Source organism: Lissotriton helveticus, chromosome 8 (genome assembly GCF_964261635.1).
Source record: "Lissotriton helveticus chromosome 8, aLisHel1.1, whole genome shotgun sequence".
NCBI classification, from domain to species: Eukaryota; Metazoa; Chordata; class Amphibia; order Caudata; family Salamandridae; genus Lissotriton; species Lissotriton helveticus.
In genome coordinates this window covers 1,458,839,152-1,458,864,664 of record NC_136069.1, presented here as the reverse complement: position 1 = coordinate 1,458,864,664, position 25,513 = coordinate 1,458,839,152, and the positions used below count along the sequence as shown (strand labels likewise).

General features: G+C 46.2%; 1 protein-coding gene across 1 annotated transcript in view; it reads left to right on the top strand.

Annotated features, from left to right (window-relative positions):
- The window catches only part of TIAM1 (TIAM Rac1 associated GEF 1), a 444,435-nt gene that overhangs the window by 288,616 nt on the left and 130,306 nt on the right, over positions 1 to 25,513 (top strand). The window contains exon 12 of the mRNA XM_078658396.1: positions 4,959 to 5,040. Coding sequence (XP_078514522.1) covers positions 4,959 to 5,040 — 82 coding nt within the window. The remainder of the gene's footprint in view (positions 1 to 4,958; positions 5,041 to 25,513) is intronic.

Here is a 25,513-nt window from a genome sequence, read left to right as displayed (position 1 = left end):
GTTTTACATAAACAAACAGGGGGGAACTCAATCGTTCCCTCTGTCAAGCTTGGCACAGGAAATCTGGAAATGGGCTATACCACTAAAAATAGACCTGCTAGCCATACACCTGCCAGGGAAGGACAATGTAGAAGCAGATTGGCTCAGCAGGCAGACTTCAGCGTCCCACGAGTGGGAACTCAATATTCAGGAAACAGAGAGACTATTCAGGAAATGGGGCACGCCAACAATAGACCAATTTGCAACACACCAGAATGCAAAATGCCAGTACTTTGCATCCAGGCAACCAGAGGCACTGTCCCAGGGGAATGCCCTATGGATAAGCTGGTTGAAAACATTTGCCTACGCTTTCCCCCCGATACCACTGATCCCCAGGGTTCTCAACAAATGCATGAAGAGCAACATGACGCTCATGCTTGTGGCACCACAATGGGCCAGACAGACCTGGTTTTCTCAGATAATGGAGATGGCGCAGGGGCCACCACACAAGTTCTCAAAAAGAAGAGCCCTACTCTCCATGGAAAACGGAGAAATTCTACACCCAGAGCCAGAGAGCCTCAACCTCTCAGCCTGGCTCCTGAGGACTTAGAATTTGCACACCTAAAACTACCAGAGAGCACCCTGCGGGTGCTACGAGAGGCGAGAAGGCCCAGCACACGCAAGTGCTATGGGGAAAAATTGAAAAGATTCACTCAATGGTGTTGCAAGAAACAGCTCCAAAGGAAACTGACCAAGTAATCCACGGTGCTAAGGTACCTCACGCACCTAATTAAGGCTAAGCTAAGCTCATCCTCGCTGAGGGTGCACCTGGCAGCGATTGTGGCATACACAAGAGGAGAAACAGGGAGAAGCTTCTTCACATCCCAAGTCGTAAAAAGATTCCTGGAAGGAGCTAAAAGAATAGCGCCGCCAAAGAGAATGCCGCCACCGTCATGGAACTTAAATGTGGTACTGACGGAGCTCATGTAAGCACCTTTCGAACCCATCCACAAAGCATCACTGCAAATGTTAACAATGAAGACGGCCTTTCTGGTAGCAATCACCTCGCTACGAAGGGTGAGCGAACTGCAGGCACTCACACTGCAAGAACCCTACATCCAGATACACAGTGACAGGGTCGTGATGAGAACAGACCCACACTTCATGCCAAAGGTGGTGTCAAGGTTCCACATGAATCCGAGTATTCAGATCCCTAGCTTCTTCTAAAACCCCACTACAAGCGCAGAGAGGTCACTCCACACCCTAGACGCTAGAAGGGCTGTGATGCACTACATTGAGAGAACAAAGGAACACAGGAAAACAGAACAGTTCTTCGTATCCTTCGCAAACAGTTACATGGGCAAACCAGTGACTAAAAACACCATAGCGCGATGGATTGCACAGACAATACAATTCTGCCACAAACAAGCTGGCCAGGAGCTAACTGGAGGGGCACAGGCCCACTCCACCAGGAAGAAAGGAGCAACAATTGCCTTTCTGGCCAACACACCAATTCAGGACATATGCCTGGCGGCAACATGGGCTTCAGTGCACACTTTCACTAAGCACTATTGCGTGGATGTACAGATGAACAAAGAAGCACAAGTAGGACAGAAAGTGCTTCAACATATATTCAACAACCAACGCTCATCTTCCACCCAAGGAAAACCGCTACAAAATCTATGCACAGCATAGTGAATCCAGAAAGATTCACGCTGCAAAACGAATAGTTTCTTACCTGTCGGTGTAGTTTTGCAGCTTGAAGATCTTTCTGGATTCACTAGCGAACCCACCCACCTCCGCCAGAAAGATGAGGCTGGAGAAGAAGGTGGAAACACATAGAAAGAAAGCAAGTTGAAACTTAAAAGATACGTGAAAAGATACGTGAAAAGAATTACGTTGAAAAAACGATTAACAAACATAGCCATGGATTCACTACAAAGACAGAAAAGGAACAAGCATTGGCATAGCCAATAGGTCTCGCCTTCGGGACCTTATAAGTGTTTAGCCATGCAACAGTTGATGTTGTTGCACTAAGGATATTGTGCTGCATAACTAAATACTTAGAATGTCCCAAAAGCGAGCCCTATTGGCTATGTCAATGCTTGTTTGAATCTGTGGCAGGCCCTATGAGAAATCTGCACTGCCTTCATCCTCAACCCCCGCTGCTCAATCATGGCCCGAATACCTTGATGTAACTCAGTTAAAAGTATGCACTAAGCAGCATATAAGAGTAACGTGCTACAAGAAAAAAATACAGGAACACAACATCCTGGCGGTTAGGCCACATCCTGCACTTAATAGTATATGAAAAGTGCGGTGTTCATGAAGGCATCAGACCAGAAGGTAACGAAACTCGAAAGTCAACGTTGCGTGACTCAGCAGTCCGGGTATCCTCTTGCAGTAAGGCGGAAACAAACAACTCACGGACGTAAAAACAAATGCTACGATGTAGTCTGGATCCTCTGCAATTGTGCAATGTGGAATGAGGACAAACCGGAAGGTTTGGGCGTAAGTTTCCGACGGCTCCTCTTCAATACTGTGATATCGTTTGGGATGAACAATAGAGTATTTTAAGTAGCTGTCCCTGTAAACGTACATGTTCTGGCCTCATTGTCATTTTAGGTGCTAAAAAATCCAGGTCTTAATCTGTCAAAGAATGAGTGCCTGTGCCAAGAGCGCTGCTCGGTAGCAGCCTGCGTCTAACGCTATTAAATGCCAACCCATACCAAGGGCGCATAGTTGGGCCTTCACCTCAGGCCTATTTAAACCATGGCCCTAAATCAGATCGACCGGGGCAGCCCCCTGGGCGGAAAGAAGGTTAGGTGTTTGTTGTGGGCGGGGAGTCCACGGGGCGTGACGGCAGGAGGTGCGAGGAAGCTGGGAAGAGGGCAGGGGGTTGATGAGGCGCTAACAATGCCGCCGGGCTACATTAGGGGCAGATTACAATTTATTAAACGGGACAGCCTGTGTGGCTAAAGTTATATTTAATAAAGAAAAACCTTTACCATCTGCCCATATTATGTTGGACGTGCAGGCACGATGCTTGGCGTGTCTACAAAATGACACAGGTGCTTTTTTTCTCCTATTTAGCTACATAACAGAGTTGGTTAAAAGAGGCAAAGTGATTAAAGTGATTCGGGGCAAGTGGGAAATGAAACCAGCGGGGGAGGGGAAAAACATGGGGGAATGTGTAAGCAACACTCGGCAGGGGTGGCATGACCAAGATAGCAACACTGGGCAGGGGAGGTATGAACAAGATAGCAACACGGTTGTGGGGGACGAACGCAAAAGCATCACTGGGGAAGTGGGGTGAATGTGAAAGCAACACAGAAGGATGGGAGGTGGACACGAAAGCAAAATGGGAGAAGGAGAAACAGGTAAACAATATGGAAGCTTAAGGGCGAGCGCAAAAGTGAGGGTTCGGGTAATAGAGAACATGGAGGGTGAGGGTGGCAGAGAATAACACAGGGGGAGAGACGTGCAGGAGGGAGATGGCTCAAAAACACATTAACTCTCAAGGAATGCTCAACACAAAAGAAACAAGGAGAAACACGAGAGACGGCCTGCGGCCGTCAAAGTGAAGGTACGGCCGGCGGAGGAGAAATGCGACACGGCGGGCAGGGGAGGGGGCGGAGCGGGGAGAGCGGCATGAGGGTGTGAAGCAGCAGGGGCCTGAGACGAGGCCGCCTTGCCTTTGATGTGGTAATGCGAGGCAAGCGGCTGGTGGCATTGTGCACGCGCTTTCACGTGCACTGGAAGAAATCGCCTGGGAATCGCCTGATCTCGGTAAGCTCTGTTTAAGCCACAATATATCGAGCTCCCGCTCAATGCGCATGCGCATTGAGATAGGTCGCTCGACCTAAAAAGAGACAGAAAAAAGAATCCGAAGATGGCGCCCAAGGGTGGTAGCTTCCGCCGGAAGTACGCCGACGTCACCGAAGGTACACCAAATGGTGGGACGTCGACGCCCACCTGGGCTACGAAAAAAAAAAAAAAAGAGAGAGAAAAAAGACTACGAATCCGGACCCAACCACCAGATTGCGGAATATGCACAGCATAGTGAATCCAGAAAGATCTTCAAGCTGCAAAACTACACCGACAGGTAAGAAACTATTCGTTTCTGCTTTATTGCTACTTGTATAATATGGAATGGAGCAAATACATTTTGCAACCAATCCAAATCAAAGAAAAATTTTTGCACCATTAGGACTCTGCAAAAGATACGAACGGCTTTTTGCTTATACATTTTTTGTGTGTGTGTCAGATTTTAATAAACTGTTGTCATTGCACAGCTGTTTGTTAAGGTAATTTTCCACTGTTTATGCTACTTGTATAATGACAATGGAACAAACGGATTCAGCCCGAACTATATTGTAGTCGCTTCCGTCATATACTGAGTTTTACCTATTATGTAAACACAGCACCAATAATATCAGTTTAGGTCGCGACAATCTTAAGAGGTGGCTGGAAAAACTCCCATCACTTAGTATAGCATTGTCTACTCTGAATCCAATTCATGTGAGTGTGATATACTTATTAATTTAAGGACTATGATGGGGAACGTGACTATGTGCTAATATCAGGAATGGAGGCAGTGGTGGCAACCAGTAAAGTGGGCCAATCAATGAAGCTATCACTTGGAGCTGTACGTTAGCAGTTCTGTAAAGAAGCACTACTGAAAAAGGAGAGATAGCCTAGATTTATTCAACATACAGCTGAAGAAATCATAGGCAGAGTTATGTAGAGGCAAGAAGGAGATAGTGTAAAATATGAAGCCTTATTAAGGGCACAAAAAGAAAGGGAACCAGGGACACTCACGCTGCAATTAGCAAGAGAGGGCATAACTGAAAGAATAAAAAGAACAGTATTCCGAGGATCATGGTAGGGAAAATTGCACGCAATATTCGCCTCCTCGGGGAAGCTATGAAATATTTCTTCATGAAGATAATTTACATTTTCTTCTCTTTGTTTTCTAGCTCTACAAAGAACTTGACATCTGCACAAAAGCTAACCGGTACATAAAGATCGTGAAATCTGGTTCTTGTTCTGAGAATTATGGTGAGATTTATTTTTCCTGCTTCCGTTTATTGCATTGTTGTCTGTGCTGTAAATGACCCAACTTCTGCCAAGAGTAAGACAAGCTTTGTCTTCAGGGAACGCCTTCTGCAATGAACATGTTTGTGCCTACTGTGCTTTACATCACAAGAGGTTTCAGTGGAATTCAATGATGCTTGACAGGTCAAGGTGTGTCTTGCAGTAGGAGTTTCCTTAATCAGAGAGCATTTTTACAATGTTTAGTGCTGGGACCACATTAAACATGAGTGGAAATATTCTAAGACAAGAAAACTACTAGAGAATTCTGATCGGATACACATCTTGGTGAGGAAGGTAGGCCTGTGGTTTTCCAGCATTTCTAAGTGAACATTAGGCTTTTTGAGGAGATGGCAAACCTGGCCCTCCATAAAAGATTCCAGGAACATGCCCCGCTTCGAGGGAAGTTTAAGATTTGCAACTATAAAGTGGAAATAGTACTGTTGTGTTTCTTTGCTAAAGAACAGCCGCGGTGCGTCCATTGGGGCGTAGGGGCGTAGCCCCACTAAGCCTCGTGGACCGTGGACGCACCGCGTTAAGCACTGCATAAGTTACTGATTCAGATTCTTCATCATTATGGATTGCGCTAATGCGCTGACCGCGCTGTTCCTCACGCTCGCGCCCCGCCCGACACTGAGTGACAACAATCTCGTTACAATCGTAGTGCGCCAGGCGGCCAGGGGGTAGGGCTGGGCTGCTGCAGCTTGAGTGACAGTCCACACACTCAGCTGCAGCAGACTGCGCAAATGTATTTGGGGCCTTTGATCAGCCCGCACATGCGCTTTACATCTTCTTCCCATAGAAAGGGACCCAAGGGGTGCTGTTTTATACAGCACCCCAGGGCTGAAGCCCCCGGGGTTGAAAGGGCGAATGGCAACTCTGCCCCCCTAGCCAATCCAGGCGCTGCATGCAGCGCCAGGATTGGTTGGTCCACCGCGCAGCAATCCATTATTGGGTGCCGCGCGTGGGTGGTGGAAGACAACAAACATTGCAGCAGTCATGACTGGAAGCACAACATTAAAGCATGGGCGTTCCTACACTGTCTGTAGGAGCAGAGATTTAAGACCCAAATAAAGAGTAAGTTTAAATGGGCAAGATTAAAAGGCACGTTAAAAAAACAAGTTTAACAGCACTGAACCCGATGCGGAATATCGGAGAGAGCCACATGATCGTGGAGTAGTACCCGACCCGCACTTTCTGGTGCAGTGAGCAGCGCCACATAATTGTTGAAAATAAAGGGATGCTCGGAGGAAGCAGTGGTCAGCCAAATGCTTTGCTGGAGTTAAAGGCATAGAATACCATGGGCATGGGGGGGGCAAGCTCAGTGAACCTCATTCAGGGGATGATTAGAGTATGAATATTTTTTGTCTCATCTGACCCAAAATTAAGAGTCCCTAAAGGATAACTGGAAGTAGATCGATTTTCAGGGTCCATCTGCCTTTCCGGTTGGGGTGAATTGGTGACAGTAATGCTACCGTCTGCCACAATCCCAACCTCCTAACCCACACGTGGTTGGTTATGCTGGCTGCGAGCGTGCTGTCATGCATTGCTCCCTCCTTGCATCTAGCTGAACTAGGAAGAGGCTTTCTGACCGGGAGAGGGGAAAGGGTGACGTTCCCCCGCCTAGTATTTCACCTCACCCTTGGACTATTTACACAAAACGGGGTTGGGCGAGCACAAGGGTTTGGCCTTGGGAGCTTGCCTCTTCCCTCTGCCTCTGTCTGCAGCATTATCTGCTCTGTGATTTGTCCAAGTGATCTAGCTGATTTCCCATCCCAGACTCAAAGTAAAAGCCCAGGCCTCACACCTCCTACGACTGAGGCCCGCGTTGGAAGGCGTCTTACTGTTGGAGAACTCCTATCACTGGAATACAAGGGTTCCCACACAGAACCGGGTTTGGCAGGCCAAGAAGGGAAGGCAGATGGTAGAAGAGCCTCTCCTGTCTGCTGATGGTGCAGGCTGCTTGCAGAATCGATCTATGGATTCACATGAATACTGGCACTTCTGACCATCAGTACATTTTTTGGGTATAATAATAAACTCCACGAATCAGCGCAGTTGGTTTTCTCCCTCCAAGAATACACTGCTCGCCCTGTTTTCGTACCAGCGCTGAGTGCTGCACAGGGCCCTTCACACACAAGGCCGGCTGTGGGGACGGGGGCCTGAGAACACAGTGTAGCTTGTGCGCCAAGCACACTCCGCCCCCCACCCCCTCCAACCCCAGCTGTTAAATTAGGGACCCTAAATCCACTTCAGCTCCAGATAAAGCAAATTCTCCACTGTCGGCTTCCAGGCCTGACGAAAAATGTCCTGCAGCTCAACCCTTCAGCCTTCTGTGAGAGATTCAGTGCTTGGACACTAGGATAGCTCAGTGGGTTGAGGACGCTTTGTGGAGATATGTCTTCGTATTCCGGTTACCATAGAGTTCACAGCCGGGTTAGCTCAGCCTTTCATCCTTCAAGGATGGATAAAAGGTGTGCTACTAAGGTGTTCCAAATGTCGTGGTAACATCATACGGTACCGCTGTATTTGAATTGCTAAAGTATACAAGAAAGGGATGGATGGAATGCATGAATTAATCTCAACCACTGGTAATCACTCAGGCCCACTCCCTTGGTATTTTGCCCCTGCTCCAGTGAGAAGAGTCCATCCAGAATTGCCAAGCCAGGTCCTCCCTGAACCGGAGTGCAAGCAACCAAAGGACCGGTTTCACCCTAGTTAGCGCTCTTCAGCCAGTTATAGCTTGGTTCCAGTAGCACACGGTGCATGGGGCCCAGATCTGGACATACCCATCCCACTTAGGGTGACACTTTGTTGTTGTTCCAGTTGATGCCATCGGATGCGCTCGAGCGATTGCCAGTGGCTGAGATTAATTGAAGCATTCTGTACTGCGGCAATGTGCACTGTACTGAGGCAATGCCCAAGTTGTGCCTGCCTAGAGAGAGATCATAGTTTTGTCTAGTTGAAGTTTTGGCTCATGGAAAGCGCAGAGCAGCAGAAGGTTAATGTGCCTGCTGCAAAGAACATGTACCTGATGCAGATCACAAAATGCATATGATGTAAATAGGTCAGTGTCAGCAGCGTAATAGACCGAAATGTATGAAGCTCTGTGGTTATACTGAATAAGCAGCTACCTATGTTATGCCATCTAATAATGTAATAACTGCACTTTCACAATTGCTTTATTAACCTTCCTGCTTTCTCAAATTTGCTTGAAAATGCACGATTTTTCTTCTCTTTTTTCAAAATTTTCTCGGGGGGGGGGCCCCCAAGCCCCACGTAAGGGGTTTGCGCTCGCTCGCTACGGCGCAGTATGCAAATCAGTTTGCGCCTCACCACTTTCAAATGTCGCCAGCCGCCCCTGCTAAATAACGTGGGTTAGTATCGGAAGAGAAACTAGATGGTTCAGTATGTAGGATGGCTTCTCCAATGTTTGAAGAAGTATGGGGGTATACTTCGCCAGGTATCGGTATAGCTTGGGGTTTTCTTGTTGAGCTTTATACTGTGGCTGATCGGGATGTGGAATTTGCTATGTCCTGGCTTAATGCCATGATTTCTTTTAAGAAATTGTGATGCTACGTTGATAGATTTACACTCTAAGAAGGGAGTTGATGTGGACTTGGTAGATTGCTTCTATATGATCCTGAAAGCAGTTTGGCGCTCCTGGAGGTATTTCTTTCAGGGGGTTTCGTGGGGTATGAAGTTTGTAATATTTCCTAGTAGGTTTGAGATTGAGGATGTGTGTGTACGGGTGGTGTGGGGTGTCTGTTTTACTTCTTAAGTTAGTGCTATTTTATACATTTTGTTAATGTTGTTTTGCATCTTGAATCTTTCTGGATTCACTATGCTGTGCAATTATTCCGCCATCTAGTGGTTGGGTCCGGAATTGTAGTCTTTTTATTTTTTTATTTTTTTTATTCGTGGCCCATGTGGGGGTCGACATACCACCATTTGGTGTCGTTCGTGACGTCGACGTGCTTCCTCCGGAAGCTCCTACCTTTGGTCGCCATCTTCAGATTCTTTTTTCCGCTGTTGGGTCTGGATCGTTACCGAAGAGTTCCAGAGTTTTGGGAGAGGAATCAAAGAAAAGAGAAGAAAATAGACAAAAATTAAAGTTTCAACTACACCAGACTACAGGTCTGGTAACTGGGACGACGAGGGAGAAGGTTTTTGACAGAGATCTCGACGTTCAACGGAGAATGCGCTTGCAGGGGGCTCGCTGAGCGCGGGGATAGACTAAACACCTTTCAAGTTTTGCACCAATTGCCACCACAAATACGCCCAGAAGGACCAGCATTCAGTCTGCAACCTCTAGTTGCTGCTCGACCACAACAGCGAGGACTGCAACGCGTGCTCGGTGTTCACACACAAGACCCACAGAGTAAGAGAGAGGCAGGGAAGGGCGAACCACGACATGTAGGGGCAGGGGCCACCTCCATCGCTCCGAGACTTGGGCCTCTCCAGCAGAGAGGAAGAAAACAACATCGCCGAAGGACTAGAGGACTGCACGGTCGTCGAGGTCCATAAGAAGACGTCGAAGGAGGTAAGGGAGTCGTCGACCCCTAAACACTCGAGCGGCACTCGAAAGGATGAAGCTAAAGCCCCGAGCGACACTCGTAGGAGTGAAGCAAAGTCCTCAAAGGGAGCATTGCTGCCGAACCACTTGTCGAAGGCAACCGCAACCAAGGACAGTCAGCCGAGCGGATGCTTTGAAAAGAACTCCCAGACGACGAAAGCCCACAAAAAGCCCAGGTTGTAGAAGGTTGCCCTCGAAAATGACACCTCGACACCGAGGAAAGAAGGGCCAACATCTACTTCGACGTCCCCGAAGCTCAGCGCGCCAACTCTCTACGCCCAACATGCCGCCGAAATGGAAAGGAAGAAGAGGAGGCTCGAGGCCGAAATGGCGAGCATCCTGCAGCGGAAAAGGGACTTCGATAAAAAGATGAGCCAATACACCATCCCGCCGAAACCCTTGATCTAAGTCGAAAGAGGCGACGAGGACGACGAACCTCTGAAAACGCCTGAACCGGTTGAGGAACTAGAGGAGGAAGTCTATTATTGTGAGGGCGAAGGCGACGAGGATCAGCAGTCCTACCAGTATTCAACGTCCTCGGAGGCACAAGACTTGGAATGGCAGGATCTCAACGCTGAATCACCGGAAGAAGGGGTAGACACATACCCTTTGAGGCCTTCACCGCTAGACGACATAGGGATCTACAATATGGTCGTCCAAAAGGCTGCACAGACATATTGGGTGAAGATGGAGGAGAAGCCCAAGGCATGTTTTCTCCTGGAAACTCTACTGCCTCAAAATACTAGGAGCCAGTTCCTGCCCATGCTCCCTAGTGTGCTGGACCTTGGAAGAGATGCCTTTAAGGAACCAGCAGTATGCAAAGCTGTGACTCCAAGAACAGGGAAAAAGTATAAACATTCTTCAAAAGACCCTGCATACATCCAAGGGTCGGTACCAGCCGATTCCATAATCCCAGCAACGGCTAGGAAAAGGGCCAATGTACCCACTAACGCCGGACCACCTCCAAAATAGGAGAGTAGAAGGATGGGTCTCACAGGAAGAAATGTGAAGAGAAATGCAGCAATCCATTGGCGCATCGCTAACTCCAACGTCCTGATCAAAAGACACGCATACCAGAACTGGGAGGAGGTGGGGCAACTCCTAAAGCATCTACCAGACCAGTACCAACAAAGAGCGTCTAACCTGGTAGAAGAGGGCAAAAGCATGGCGAACACATGCTTGCAATCAGCCTTGAATGCTGCCGAGACGTCCAGCAGACTAATGATGATAGGAGTGAACGAGAGAAGACACGCATGGCTCCAAATTTCTGAATTCAAGCCTGAGGTACAAAGCAACATCCTAAACACACTTTTTAACAGGAAGCAACTGTTTGGCACACCAGTTGACAACAAGTTAACGCAGCCCAAGAAGGAAAACGAGACCGCAAGGTCCATGGGAGCGCTGCAGTTCAGACGGATGAGAAGGGGCACACCCTCAACATGACCAGGTGGTAGGGGGGGGCAACGTGCCTACCACATCGCACCAAATGTTTCAGCAAGGCTATCAAGGGAACAACCAAGGCCAGCAGCAGCAGAACTGGCAGTACCATCCCTGAACACAGTCCTTTTGAGGGCGCGCAAACGGACGTGGTCACACACGAAAAGGAGACCAACAGCCTCCCTCCAAGTGACTTTGCATGAAGCTAACACAGCAACACCTCGGGGTGGGCACAAGGACATAGGAAAAAGCAGCAACTGGACATTCCATGACAAACAGTACCTCGAACACACAACACCAGTAGGGGGCAGAATAAGAGACTTCATCCAGGAGTGGAGGAAGGTCACAACAGACAAATGAATACTAAACATCATACAATACGGATACTGTATAGAGCTAGAGAAAAAACCTCCAAACAGAAAACCAAGAAGCAGGGCACACTCTGCGAAGGATCTCTCGCTCTTGCGACTAGAGGCGCAAGAACTACTCAGCAAGGAGGCGATAGAGATAGTCCCGCACAACCAGAGGAACAAAGGGGTCTACTCAATTTGCTGCCTCGTGCCAAAGGTGGACGAAACACTAAGACCTATCCTAGATCTATAGTTCTTGAACACTTTCATACAGACTCAAAGATTCAAAATGACTTCCCTACAAGAGGTAATACCACAAATACTTCAAGGGGATTACATGGCAACTATAGATTTAAAGGACGCATACTTACACATCCCCATCAAGCATAAATGTATACTAAGGTTTGTGATCAACCAAAGTCACTACCAGGTCACAGTACTGGCATTCTGACTCAAATCAAAGGGTGTTTACAAAATGCCTAGCAGCTGTCGCAGCACAACTACGAAGGCAAGGAATACACATATACCCCTATCTCGATGACTGGCTCGTAAAGGCCAGTTCGTACAGCCAATGCAAACAACACATCCAGCAGGTCATTCTGACACTGACACAACTGGCTTTCTCAATCCATTGGGAAAAATTGTCAACAGAACCGGAGCAAATCAAGATATTCTTAGGGGCAGAGATCGACACCATACAAGTCAGTGTTCCCCAGCAGGAAGAAAACATTGGCGATACTGAAGGAAACACGTCATTACCGCAAGGGGCAAGTTCTGACAGTGAGGACGGTGAGCAAGCTGATGGGAATGATGGCGTCCTGCATTCACCTAGTTCAATATATTCGACTACACGAGAACATTCCAGGAATGGATACAGCAGCAATGGTCACAGGCAACCGGGAGTTGTGAAGATCTAGTGGTTGTCACACACGCAGTGCATCAGGAAATAGCGAGGTGGAACAAGGAAAACATATCACAGAGGAAACCATTCACACAACCAACTCCAACAGTGAATATCACAACGGACGCCTCCCAGCTGGGTTGGGGCGCGCACATGAACAAACTGAAGGTGAGGGGGCTATGGTCACAGCAGGATGCGGTCAAGCACATCAACTACCTAGAACTAAAGACAGTGTTCCTACCCTTAAAAGCCTTTCAGAAGGAGCTGTACAGGAACAGGGTGTTGATCCAAACAGACAACACCACAACCATGTTCTACATCAACAAACAAGGAGGAACACAATCGGTAGCACTAGCAGGGCTAGCACAGGAAATATGGACATGGGCCATTCCACTAAAGATAGACCGACTAGCAATACATCTCCCAGGAAAGGACACTGTGGAAGCAGACAGACTCAGCAGACAGACGTCAGCATTCCACGAATGGGAAATCAACCAACAGGAAATACAGAACGTATTCCGGAAGTGGGGTACACCACAAATAGACCTATTTGCAACATACCAAAATGCCAACACTTCGCATCCAGACAGCCAGACCATCGGTCACAAGGGAATGCGCTATGGATAAGATGGTCAAAGACATTTGCATACACTTTTCTCCTGGTACCACTGATGCACAGGGTACTCCGCAAATGCAGGATCAGCAACATGTCACTGATAATAATAGCATCTCAGTGGGCCAGACAGTCATGGTTCTCACAAATAGTAGAGCTGGCGCATGCACCAGTACACAGATTCCCAAAGAGATGGCGCATGCACCAGCACACAGATTCCCAAAATGAAGGAACCTGTTAACAATGCTGAACGGAAGGGTGCTACACCCAGAGCCAGAAAGCCTCAGCCTAGCGGCATGACTCCTGAGGACCTAGAGTTTGCACACCTCAAACTACCGGCAAGCACAATGGCAGTGCTCAGGGAGGCAAGAAGACCTACCACAAGGGAATGCTACATAGCAAAAAGAAAAAGATTCTCCGAATGGTGCATTATGGAGAAACTGCAAAGGAAAAATACAAAGGAGTCTACAGTACTAAAATACTTAACACATCTACTGCAAAGTCAACTAAGCAACACAGCCCTATGGGGACACTTAGCGGTGAAAGTGGCTTACACAAAAGGAGAAAGAGGGAAAAGTTTATTCACCTCCCAAGTAGTTAAAAGATTTCTGGAAGGAGCAAAGGGAATCGCACCTCCAAACAGATTGCCAGCACTGGCATGGAACCTCAACGTAATGCTAACTCAATTGATGAAGGCATCATTTGAGTCGATCCACAAGGCTACCCTGCACATGCTCACACTAAAGACGGCCTTCTTAGTGGCTATCACATCACTACGAAGAGTAAGTGAGTTGCAGGTGCTAACACTTCAAGAGCCCTACCTGCAGATACACAGTGATAGGATTGTAATGAGAACAGACCCACACTTCATGACGAAGGTGGTGTCACGGTTCCACATCAACCAAACAATCCAAATACCTATTTTTTTCCAAAAACCAACCACAGCACAGAAAGGGCGCTGCACACACTGGACGCCAGGAGGGCCGTGATGCACTTTATAGAAAGGACAAAGGTGTGAAGAAAGACAACGCAACTCTGTCTCCTGCGCCAGCAGTTTTTTGGGACGACCAGTTACCAAAAATACTATTGCACAGAGGATTGCACAACCCATACAACTATGCCACAAACAAGCTGGGCAACTGTTACAAGGAGCAGCTCATGCTCACTCAACAAGGAAGAAAGGAGCAACAATTGCGTTTCTAGCCAACACACCTATTCAAGACATTTACCAAGCTGCAACATGGTCTTCAGTGCACACGTTCACGAAGCACTACTGTGTAGATATCCAAATGAACAAAGAAACGCAAGTGGGACAGAAGGTCTTACAGCACATTCAGTAACCAGTGCTTCTCTTCCACCCAGCCACCACAATAAGGACAAACCGCTACAAAGTCTATGCACAGCATAGTGAATCCAGAAAGATTCCCGCTGCAAAATGTATAGTTAGCTGTCGGTGTAGTTTTGCAGCTTGAAGACTTTCTGGATTCACTAGCGAACCCCCCCCCCTCCTTCGCCAGAAAGATGAGACAGGAGGGAAGGGATTAGGAAGACTTTGGAATACAAGAGGAAAACAAGAATAACAAAATAAGAAAAAAGAATCTGAAGATGGCGACCAAAGGTGGGAGCTTCCGGAGGAAGCACGTCGACGTCACGAAGTACACCAAATGGTTTGTCGACGCCCACCTGGGCCACGAAAAAAAATAAGAGAAAAGACTACTATTCCGGACCCAACCACTAGATGGCGGAATAATTCACGGTATAGTGAATCCAGAAAGTCTTCAAGCTGCAAAACTACAGCGATAGGTAAGAATCTATACATTCTGTCAGTTTGAGGTTTTTTTCCGAGGTCTTTAATTATTTGGAAGAGATAGGAGCTAGTTTATTCTTGATGCTGGTGATCGTCATATAGCTCTAATACCGTGTTAGGGGTGTGCACTCCACTCTGCCTTTACAGCCTCAGCTTTAGCGTGTAGACTCGAGGCTGCGTTTTGAATGGAATGGTCAGACCAATTCACATAGAGAGGATTTAAGATCTCTGTGGTTTCTTTGTGACAATCAAGTTCAAGACCTTGTTGTGAGTGGGGAAAATAGGCCATTGTTGGATATAAAGGATTTTAACAGAAATATGCAAGCAGGGCCTGACAGATCTTTTTCACCCGTGGACTGGAGCACTGGGGGCTGTTTTTGAAAGCCTGGAGTCTTTTCTGAGGACTCTTTCACTTTCCCCAGCTTCCAGAGGTAAACTGCAGCAGGCATGGGAGGCTTCGAGAGAGAGAGAAAGAGAGAGAGAGAGAGAGGAAAGGAGATGGGAAGGTAGAGAGAATGCTACCAGAGAGGGAGAAGAGAGCAGTAGAGAGAGAGAGAGAGCGCGAGAGAGAGGAGAGCATGTATGGATTAAAAAAGAGATTGTGCGAGGAGACGAAGAGAGAGTGGCTGGTTGGAGCATTTTTGCCAGGGCTGCTTTTGGTTACCAGCCTGACCCTGCATGCGGGTATCTTCCACTCCCCAATGGAAGTTGAATTGCCTGAGGAATACCTGTTTCCATCTGTGCTGTAGACAGGAAAGTCTTTAATAACACCCTTTTTAACACTGGGTGGGCAGAAAAAGGATTTCTGACTATTCTGGGACAGCATCCACAACAGTTTTCTACATGTCAAGATTGAGCACTAACCTCTAGGACAGCACCCAGGTTACGACAAAGGCTGTTATTCAGAAAAGACCTCCATGCATGTTTTCGATCACTATAGGACTTAACAATGCTCAGAGCTTTGTTATGGACTTTAATTCTAGTTGGAAACAGACTATAGACAGACTGTAGAGAAGTACAGTGTAATGCCGTCTAGTTACCTGGAGTACAGTCATATAGTAAAAGTGCTGCAAATCTTATATGTTAGGCAAATTAGCTAATAGTAAATGCGTGTTCGAGGCATATGGGCTGCAGATGGTACATTTATGAATAGATCGCCATCTGGTGTTGGGCTCGGATGATTGCACTTTGTTTTTCTTCTGGAGAAGTCTTTGTCGTCATAGGTGACTCCTCCTCTCGGTGTTAGTGCGCATGGGCATCGGCTCCATCCTTAGATTGTTTTTTTCCGCCATCGGGTTCGGATGAGGATCGAAGCGCTCCGGACCGACTTCAACAAAGAAGGTTATAACCGGCGCGTATTCCTTTCCAAATCGACGGTATCGTTATCGAACGCGACTTCACTCCATACCGACGCGATTCGAAGGACGACGACTACGAGAAACTCGACGTAGTCCAGCCCGGGGTCCATGGAAAGGACTCCATTCAAAAAATGTCCAACGTGTGGTGCTAAGTTCCCACACAAGGACCTACACGAAGTGTGTAACCTCTGCTTGTCCCCTGAACACGAATCCAGGGACTGTGAGGCCTGTGCAGCGTTCTCGTCAAAGTCGACGATTAGAAACCGTCGAGCCCGAAGACACGAGGTATCGAGAATGCAGTCACAAGCAATCCCGGAGCTGTTCGAGGACCAGCACCCAGAAGAGGAGGAAGAAGAGGCCGACGAGGCGGGGTCAGAAGCGGACGAGTCCGACGTCGAGGAAATCGACGTCCAACAAACCGTGAGTGACGACGTCCCTTTACCGAAAAACAGACCCCGCACGGTGTCGACCCCGCCCTCGAGCCCGGTCAGACAACCGAAAAAAGTTTCCAACGCCCCGCCTTCGAGCCCGGCAACGAAACAGAAACCGAAACACTCGGTCCCCCATCATAGTGGTTCCGGCTCCGATAAACCGACCACATCGACACCGAAGCACCAGGTCAAGGAAAGCTCGAAGTCGAAGCAGTCCATGTCGACACCGAAGCACGCTTCGGCGCCGAAAACACCCTCGACACCGGGGACATCTTCGATACCGAAGAAGTCGGATCCGAACAAAACTTCGGCACCGAAAATACAAATGGACATTTCAAAGAAAAAACACCTTTCGGAACCGAAAACTGCGGTACCGACACAGGAACACGGAACGGATCCTAAACAAAAGACTTTGTTTATTGACCCAAAGACTGGCAAGGTAGTCACAGAACTACCTAAAAAGAGGAAACATGAACATTTGGACGACAAGGCTCATCCAAAGAAGAGAACAATGGGGACGAATACAACTCCTCCCCCTTCTCCCAAACCTCACACACCATCTTCGCCTCTTCCTCACAATAGACCAGATATTCCTCCCACACGTCCATCTACACCTACAACGGATGGAGAGAGTGACACAGGGGAGGGGGGACACCCTGGGGATGATGAGGACACAATCCCAGAGGAGGCAGACCCATGGGAGGAGTATAATGTGGGATCAGGTAATGATACCGACCTTGAGTCATATCCCTCAAAACCTTCACCTCCTGATGACAATACTGGGTTTGCACAACTCATTACTAGAGCAGCAACATTTCATAAGGTAGACCTACATACAGAACCTCTAGTACAGGACTTCTTATTAGAGACACTACCTACTGCACAAAAAACATCAGGAACACTACCAATGCTAAAAGGCCTTCTCAGTCATACATCAGAGATATTCAAAGACCCAGTGAGGGCTAGGGTATTGAACCCAAGAATTGATAAAAAATATAGGGCAGCTCCAAAAGACCCAATATACATTAAGGGACAAATTCCTCTAGACTCACTAGTGGTCACAAACGCTCGCAAGAGAGCAAACTCTTTATCTACAGGAGAAGCGCCACCTCCTGACAAAGAGTCTAAACTAATAGATGCCTCTGGCAAGAGAGTAGCATCTCAAGCGGCAAACAGTTGGCGCATAGCTAATACGCAAGCACTACTTGCAAGGTATGACAGAGCGCATTATGATGAGTTAGAAACACTCATCAAACATCTCCCTAAAGAACATCAAAGGAGAGCTGATCAACTTATACAAGAAGGGAAGTTAATTACTAACACTTCAATAAAGTGCGCCCTAGACGCGGCAGAAACTGCGGCAAGGTCGACAAATACAAGCATCATGTTAAGGAGACATGCATGGCTCAGAGTGTCAGGATTCAAACAAGAGGTACAAACCTCGTTACTTAACCAACCTTTTGATGGGAAAACACTTTTTGGCACAGGGACAGATGAGGCCCTAGAAAAAATGAAAAAGGATACAGAAACGGCTAAATCAATGGGAGCATTGCAACAGCCGACACAAAGAGGTTCCTTTCGTAGATCCACCTATAGAGGAGGATCCAAAAGTACAGGTACAAACCAACAGCAAACCTCTTTTACACCTACATCACCCAGAGGTAATTCTAGAGGTGGATACAGGGGTAACAACAACAAGGGTAGAGGTCGCGGAAACAACAACAACCGCAACTCTCCAACCCCAAAACAGTGACTTCATAGAGCTTCCCCCAGACCATATAACACCGGTAGGGGGACGCCTATCACAGTTCCTACCTGTCTGGGAAAACATCACATCAGACAAGTGGGTAAGACAAATTATCCAACATGGTTATTGCCTAGAACTCACAGCTACCCCACCAAACATCCCCCCCAAACAGCGTCCAATGAAACAAGAAAAGCATGCCATAGAGAAGGTTCCACAGCACCAACAGGGAACAGGAGTATACTCCCTATACTTCCTAATCCCCAAAAAGGACGGGTCTCTAAGGCCAATACTGGACCTAAGACCTCTCAACGCATACATAAATTCGGAACATTTCCACATGGTCACGCTCCAACAAGTACTTCCTTTACTGAAGAAAGGGGACTTTCTTTCTACACTGGATCTAAAAGACGCTTACTTTCATATCCCTATTCACAAAGCCCACAGGAAATACCTCAGGTTTGTGGTAGAAGGACAACATTATCAGTTCAAAGTCCTCCCATTTGGTGTCACGACGGCACCAAGGGTGTTCACAAAATGCCTGGCAGTGGTAGCAGCTCACCTAAGAAGACAACAAATTCATGTCTTCCCATACTTGGACGACTGGCTAATAAAAGCCAGGTCGCAAGAGGAGTGTCTGCAACACACACAAAAGACAATTCAGCTACTACACCAGCTAGGGTTCACGGTGAACTACACAAAGTCACACCTACAACCAAACAAAGTTCAACAATATCTGGGGGCTACCATAGACACAGAAAAAGCCAAAGTGTACCCCAACCCAATCAGAGTCCAAGCAATGCTTACAATCATTCAGAGATTTCAGCCACAACACTCACTAACAGCAAGAGTGTTCATGCAGCTATTAGGCATGATGTCATCCTGCATACTGCTAATACCATATGCAAAACTACAAATGCGTCCGCTACAAGAATGCTTAGCGACACAGTGGAATCAGGCTCAAGGACAGATTACGGATCTGGTGTTGGTAGACGACCGCACACACCGCTCTCTGAAGTGGTGGAACAGAACAAACATTACCAAGGGGCGGTCGTTCCTAGAGCCAATTCCACAGGTGACAATAACAGCAGACGCATCTCGCTCACCGGATGGGGAGCACATATGGACAAATACACAGTACAAGGAAGGTGGAGTGTGCAGGAAAGAACACTGCACATCAACTATCTAGAACTACTGGCAGTGTTTCTAGCATTGAAAGCCTTTCAGATACATGTTATCCACAAAGCAGTCCTGATCAGAACAGACAACATGACAGCAATGTATTATATTCAAAAACAGGGGGGGACGCACTCTCTCCAATTATCCAGACTAGCACAGGAAATTTGGAGATGGGCCATTCCTCAAAACATCTATCTGTTAGCCGAACACCTACCAGGAGTTCAAAACCAGATAGCAGACATCTTAAGCAGACAGTCGGAACAAATACACGAATGGGAACTGCACCAACAAATACTGCAGCCATTCTTCCAAAGATGGGGACAACCAGAGATAGACCTATTTGCCACTCATCAGAACGCAAAATGCCAAAGCTTCGCGTCCAGGTACCCACATCACCTGTCGCAGGGCAATGCGTTATGGATAAATTGGTCCAACAAATTTGCATACGCTTTTCCCCCTCTCCCACTAATCCCATTAGTGGTCAGGAAACTGCAACAACGTTCAATGACCATGATACTAGTAGCACCCACGTGGGCAAGACAGCCGTGGTTCACCACGCTCCTGCAACTCTCACAAGTGCCACATCAAAAGCTACGAATTCTACCCATGCACCTTACACAGAACCATGGAGAAATAATGCACCCAGATCCAACTCAATTGAACTTGGCGATCTGGCTCCTGAAATCCTAGAATTTGGGTACTTAGATCTCCCCCCAAATTGCATGGAAATAATTAAACAAGCGAGACGTCCAACCACCAGAGCATGCTATGCAGCTAAGTGGAAGAGGTTTGCTATACACTGTACTAATAACAATATCAACCCTCTAGACGTATCAACAAGGGAGATTATTTGCTACTTGTTACACTTACAGCAATGTAATCTAGCGTACACATCTATCAGAGTACATCTAGCAGCTATAGCAGCATACCTACAAAACAGGCAGCGCATATCACTGTTCAGAGTACCAGCGATAAAAGCATTCATGGAAGGTCTTAAAAGAGTCATTCCACCAAGATTACCACCTTCCCCAGTCTGGAACCTCAACGTAGTACTCACCAGACTAATGGGGCCACCCTTCGAACCTATGCATAGGTGCGAAATACAATTCCTTACATGGAAGGTGGCATTCCTTATAGCCATTACCTCACTCAGAAGAGTAAGCGAGTTACAGGCATTAACAATACAAGAACCATTCCTACAGATACACCAGAATAAAGTGGTTCTTAGAACAAACCCAAAGTTCTTGCCTAAAGTAATTTCAGCATTCCACATCAATCAGCCAGTGGAATTACCAGTCTTCTTTCCAAAGCCACAGATGGTGGCAGAAAGGGCTCTACATACACTAGATGTTAAAAGAGCCATTTTGTACTACATAGAAAGAACACAAGACTTCAGGAAAACTAAACAACTATTTGTAGCATTTTCCCCAACACATAAGGGCAATCCTATCTCTAAAGCAGGCATCGCAAGATGGATTGTAAGATGTATACAAATATGTTACATTAAAGCAAAGAGAACATTAACTGTTCCTCCTAGAGCTCATTCCACAAGAAAACTAGGAGCATCTATGGCATTCTTAGGGAACATTCCCCTAGATGACATATGTAGAGCAGCAACTTGGTCTACACCACATACATTCACAAAGCACTACTGTGTTGATGTACAGGCTGCACAACAAGCCAGAGTGGGCCAAGCTGTATTAAAAACTCTATTTCAGACAGTTGCGACAGACACTGGTGACCACCGCTAGGGAGGTAACTGCTGTACAATCTATTCATAAATGTACCATCTGCAGCCCATATGCCTCGAACGGAATATGCTACTTACCAGTATGCATCTGTTCTTGGCATAGAGGGCTGCAGAGTGGTACATGCCCTCCCTGCCTCCCCGGAAACCTGTGTCTGTCCCAACATTATCTTATTTAGATACATTTACATGGGCATATCTTTATGTACTACACTACACTACTCCATCTAACCCTACTATGGCAAAACAATCTAAGGATGGAGCCGATGCCCATGCGCACTAACACCGAGAGGAGGAGTCACCTATGACGACAAAGACTTCTCCAGAAGAAAAACAAAGTGCAATCATCCGAGCCCAACACCAGATGGCGATCTATTCATAAATGTACCACTCTGCAGCCCTCTATGCCAAGAACAGATGCATACTGGTAAGTAGCATATTCCTTATATATTAACTGCTTACATTTTCAGCATTTGAAATCTCAAAGTAGCATGTTAGAATAGAACAGAGGACATGTGCATGTTTGTATGCGCGCTAGTGTCCTATAAAGAGATGTCCCCAAAAGTATAATAGTCACTGACTACTCGAGCTTAGTGCAGAATGTGGTCACGTTGCTCACTCCCATGGGATTCATGACCACTTTATATCACATAGTATCTAATAAATTAAAAGTAATTTATTCTGAGTTTACCAATGTTCTAGAACACTGAAAACCCCTGGAAGACAGAGTAGGTGCCGGATCATTGCCACACTCCAGAATGAGCCGGTCTGGCAGCAGGCTATGAATATGGTCAGGAAACATGGAAAAGTTCTGCACAGAAACTTGGACATTCAGACCTTTCCAGATGTGAGCACTAATATCAAAAAGCCATTTCTAGGACCAGGGTCAGGGAGCGGATTAAGCTAGCTTGAACATAGTCGGAGAGGACAAGTAGTATACGGTTTGGGGAGGGGGCAGGGTAGAGCACTGTTAAGGGCAATGACGGAAAGAGGAGGAGGAAATGAGAACTATGCAGGGTTCGTAGAGGATCATAGGGATGTGCATGAAGATGCACATGGTTGAAAGGGTATACAACCGTTACAACGCAACTTTTACAACGACCTACCTTTACCACGCAATTTTTACAACGCAGGATCCATTACAACGAAATACCATTACAACGCATTTTTTTACATCGCAGATGCCTTTACAACGCATACCATTACAACGTAAGTATTGGTAAGTATATAATTTTATTAAAAATGTGATAGGTTTGGGTTTTTGGGTAAAGGGGTATTTTTAGGGTTCAGGGCTAGGTTTGGGTTTTTGGGTAAAGGGGTATTTTTAGGGTTCAGGGCTAGGTTTGGGTTTTGGGGTAAAGGGGTATTTTTAGGGTTCAGGGCTAGGTTTGGGTTTTTGGGTAAAGGGGTATTTTTAGGGTTCAGGGCTAGGTTTTGGGGTACAGGGGTACAGGGTAAAAATAAATTAAAATTAAATTATATTAATTTTAATTAATTTACATTTATAAAAATATTATTTATTTATTTATTTATTTATTCAAAGTTTTATATAGCGCGAACAGGATCCTTACAGATATCAGAGCGCTTCACAAGACAGGGTAGGTGCAGTAGGAGTCAACAGAGATAATGGGAACAATATAATAGTCAATGACATGGTAATAACATGGATAATAAAACATACATAAAACCAATCCATATACAATCAGGTAAGGAAGTAGTATAGGATAGCACAAATCATTGATCACTACAGAGGTGTTTAGGTGGATCAGAAAACCAACGTGTAACATATCTTGGTCGGTAGTAAGAGAGTAGCGTAGTAGTGCCCCCAACAGAGAGAGTATAGTGCCAAGGGATAGGGTGAGCAGTGGTATAAGGCAATGCAGAGTCTCTGAACCAACATCTATAACGATCAGGAGATCTTGGCCAGAAGGATTGTTTTCACCTCTTTCTTGAAGAGTGCAGTGGAGGAGATCAGTCTGGTTTCAGGAGGGAGCGCATTCCAGATCCTGGGTGCCATTCCTGAGAAGGAGCGCTTGTAAGTTTTCACTTTCCGGAATCTACGAGGTTTCAGGAGTAGATTTTTTGTACTTCTATTGGATCTCGAACCTCCTGATATAGACAGCTTTTGAGCGAGGTAGTTGGGTGCCTTGTGGTGCACGGCCGCGTGTGTCATAACTGCAATTTTTAGCTGTATTCTGGCTTCAAAAGGCAGCCATTTTAGAGACTTTAAGTCTGGGGATATGTGCGAATGTTTTCTAGAGCCTGTAATGAGTCTCGCGGCAGCGTTCAGGGAGGCTCTTAAGGGTGCTGTTGTGGATAGCGGGAGACCGCTGAGGGCCGCAATTCCGTAGTCTATTCGAGGGATGACTAAAGCTTGTACAGCAGTTTGGAAGTTTGGAATTATATACTTACCAATACTTACGTTGTAATGGTATGCGTTGTAAAGGCATCTGCGATGTAAAAAAATGCGTTGTAATGGTATTTCGTTGTAATGGATCCTGCGTTGTAAAAATTGCGTGGTAAAGGTATGCGTTGTAAATGTATGCGTTGTAACGTCATACATCCGGTTGAAAGGGATAGGGTTGCATTGTCTTTCCTATTATAATTATGAGATTTCTGAGGTGGTTGGTAGCAGGGGAGGGTGAGATGGGGTTTCTGATAGGGTTGTGTATATACCCAGTCCTGTCCAGTAAAAAAAGGGTACTGTACAGTATTAAATGGTCTTCTCTACTAGGGGTGAGCGGAATTTGCGTAGTTGCGCTACGCAAAGCTCTGCAAAACGGTAAAAAATTTCCACTAGCATGCAAAAGTTCAGCGAACGCGCGGAATTGCTTGTTCCGCCCGTTCGTGATGCTTTTTTCCTGTTCGCGAATGCTGTTTGCATGCTCTGGGAGAAATATCTTGCAAACGCATTTTGAAAGCGCGAACAAGCAAGAAATTCCACGAAGCCACGGAATTTTTGACAATTCCTCGTTCTCCCCGGAACGCAAAATTACCCAAATTCCGCAAGCGGAACGGAATTTACCACCCAGGCCTATTCTCTACCTGCTCTCATTTTCTATGCAATCTTCCCTAATCTCATCGGTAAACGAAATGAAGGTTCTGAAGCCCTCTTCTCAATCTCAGCCTTCTTCTTGGGCATCCACATTCTCTACGTCATCACTATGACAATAATGTGATTCTCTTGATATTTTAATAAGCCCACCAACTTTCACCTTTTTTTACACACTTCCTCAAATTCAGACGTAAACGCTCATGCATGCCGATCTCTGCTTGTTTCCTGCTCTTTGTAACCTCATCTCATAGCCAGATAGCTTTTTTTGGTAGCTCAGAATGTCACCCTTTTATTTCCACGTGAGGTCATCAATACTTCTAAATAAGCGTCAAATGTGTTTACGCTTTCTGCATTACATTGATTGGCTTAATAGAAACATTGATAAATTAAGTGGTGTTGTAATTAAATGTCATTGGGGGATGATAAACATCACTTTACTGAAGTTCTTTGACAATTTTTGCTCCTGTCACCTGCTTCACTTTCAGCATTCTCGCTCGCTCCTTACTTTAAATAAGTCTATTTTGCATTCTATTCATGCATCACTGGATGTTTGACCTCTGAAGGATTCGCTTATTTTGCTGTCTTTGTTTTTTGGCTGTTAGAATGTTTCCAGTCCCACAATACTTGTGGACCCACCAGTTGCTATCACGTCTGTCCTTGTTGGAGTCACATTATTATTGTATTTGTGTTTTCTACTACAACCCAGTTGTGCAGGATCAAGCCTCATTAGCTATAAAAGTAATTGCATACACTGGAACTGCAGTCAATGGTGGCATTACACGTGGGCTCTTCATTGGAAATCCCACTCCAATGTGGTGAAGCCACTTCTGAATGGCATGGTGAGGTCTGAAAAAGTAATGAAACAGAGTTTACAAAATGACAACCCTCTCAGAGCCCTTTCGGCTAGAAACCCGGGGGAAGTCTATTAGTACTACGTCAACTTGTTAAGGATAAATATGCCTACTAGTGATTATGGGGTTGTAGATGCCGGTCTGTTATAAAATAGCATAGCTTTGCCATAAATGCATAACTGCATTTGTGTTCTTGCCTGAATCCACACACATTTTTATATTGAATATCGAGACAATTCCCTTTATTTGAAAACTACACAAAATAAACCAGTTTTTTGGATTTTTGGTTGATAACTATTTTGATCTTTCCCAATCTTCATGTTAAATATGTGGTTGCTTAGAAATATCAGTGTATAAATATTTGAGAGGTGTGTACGTGGTGTGCCTATTT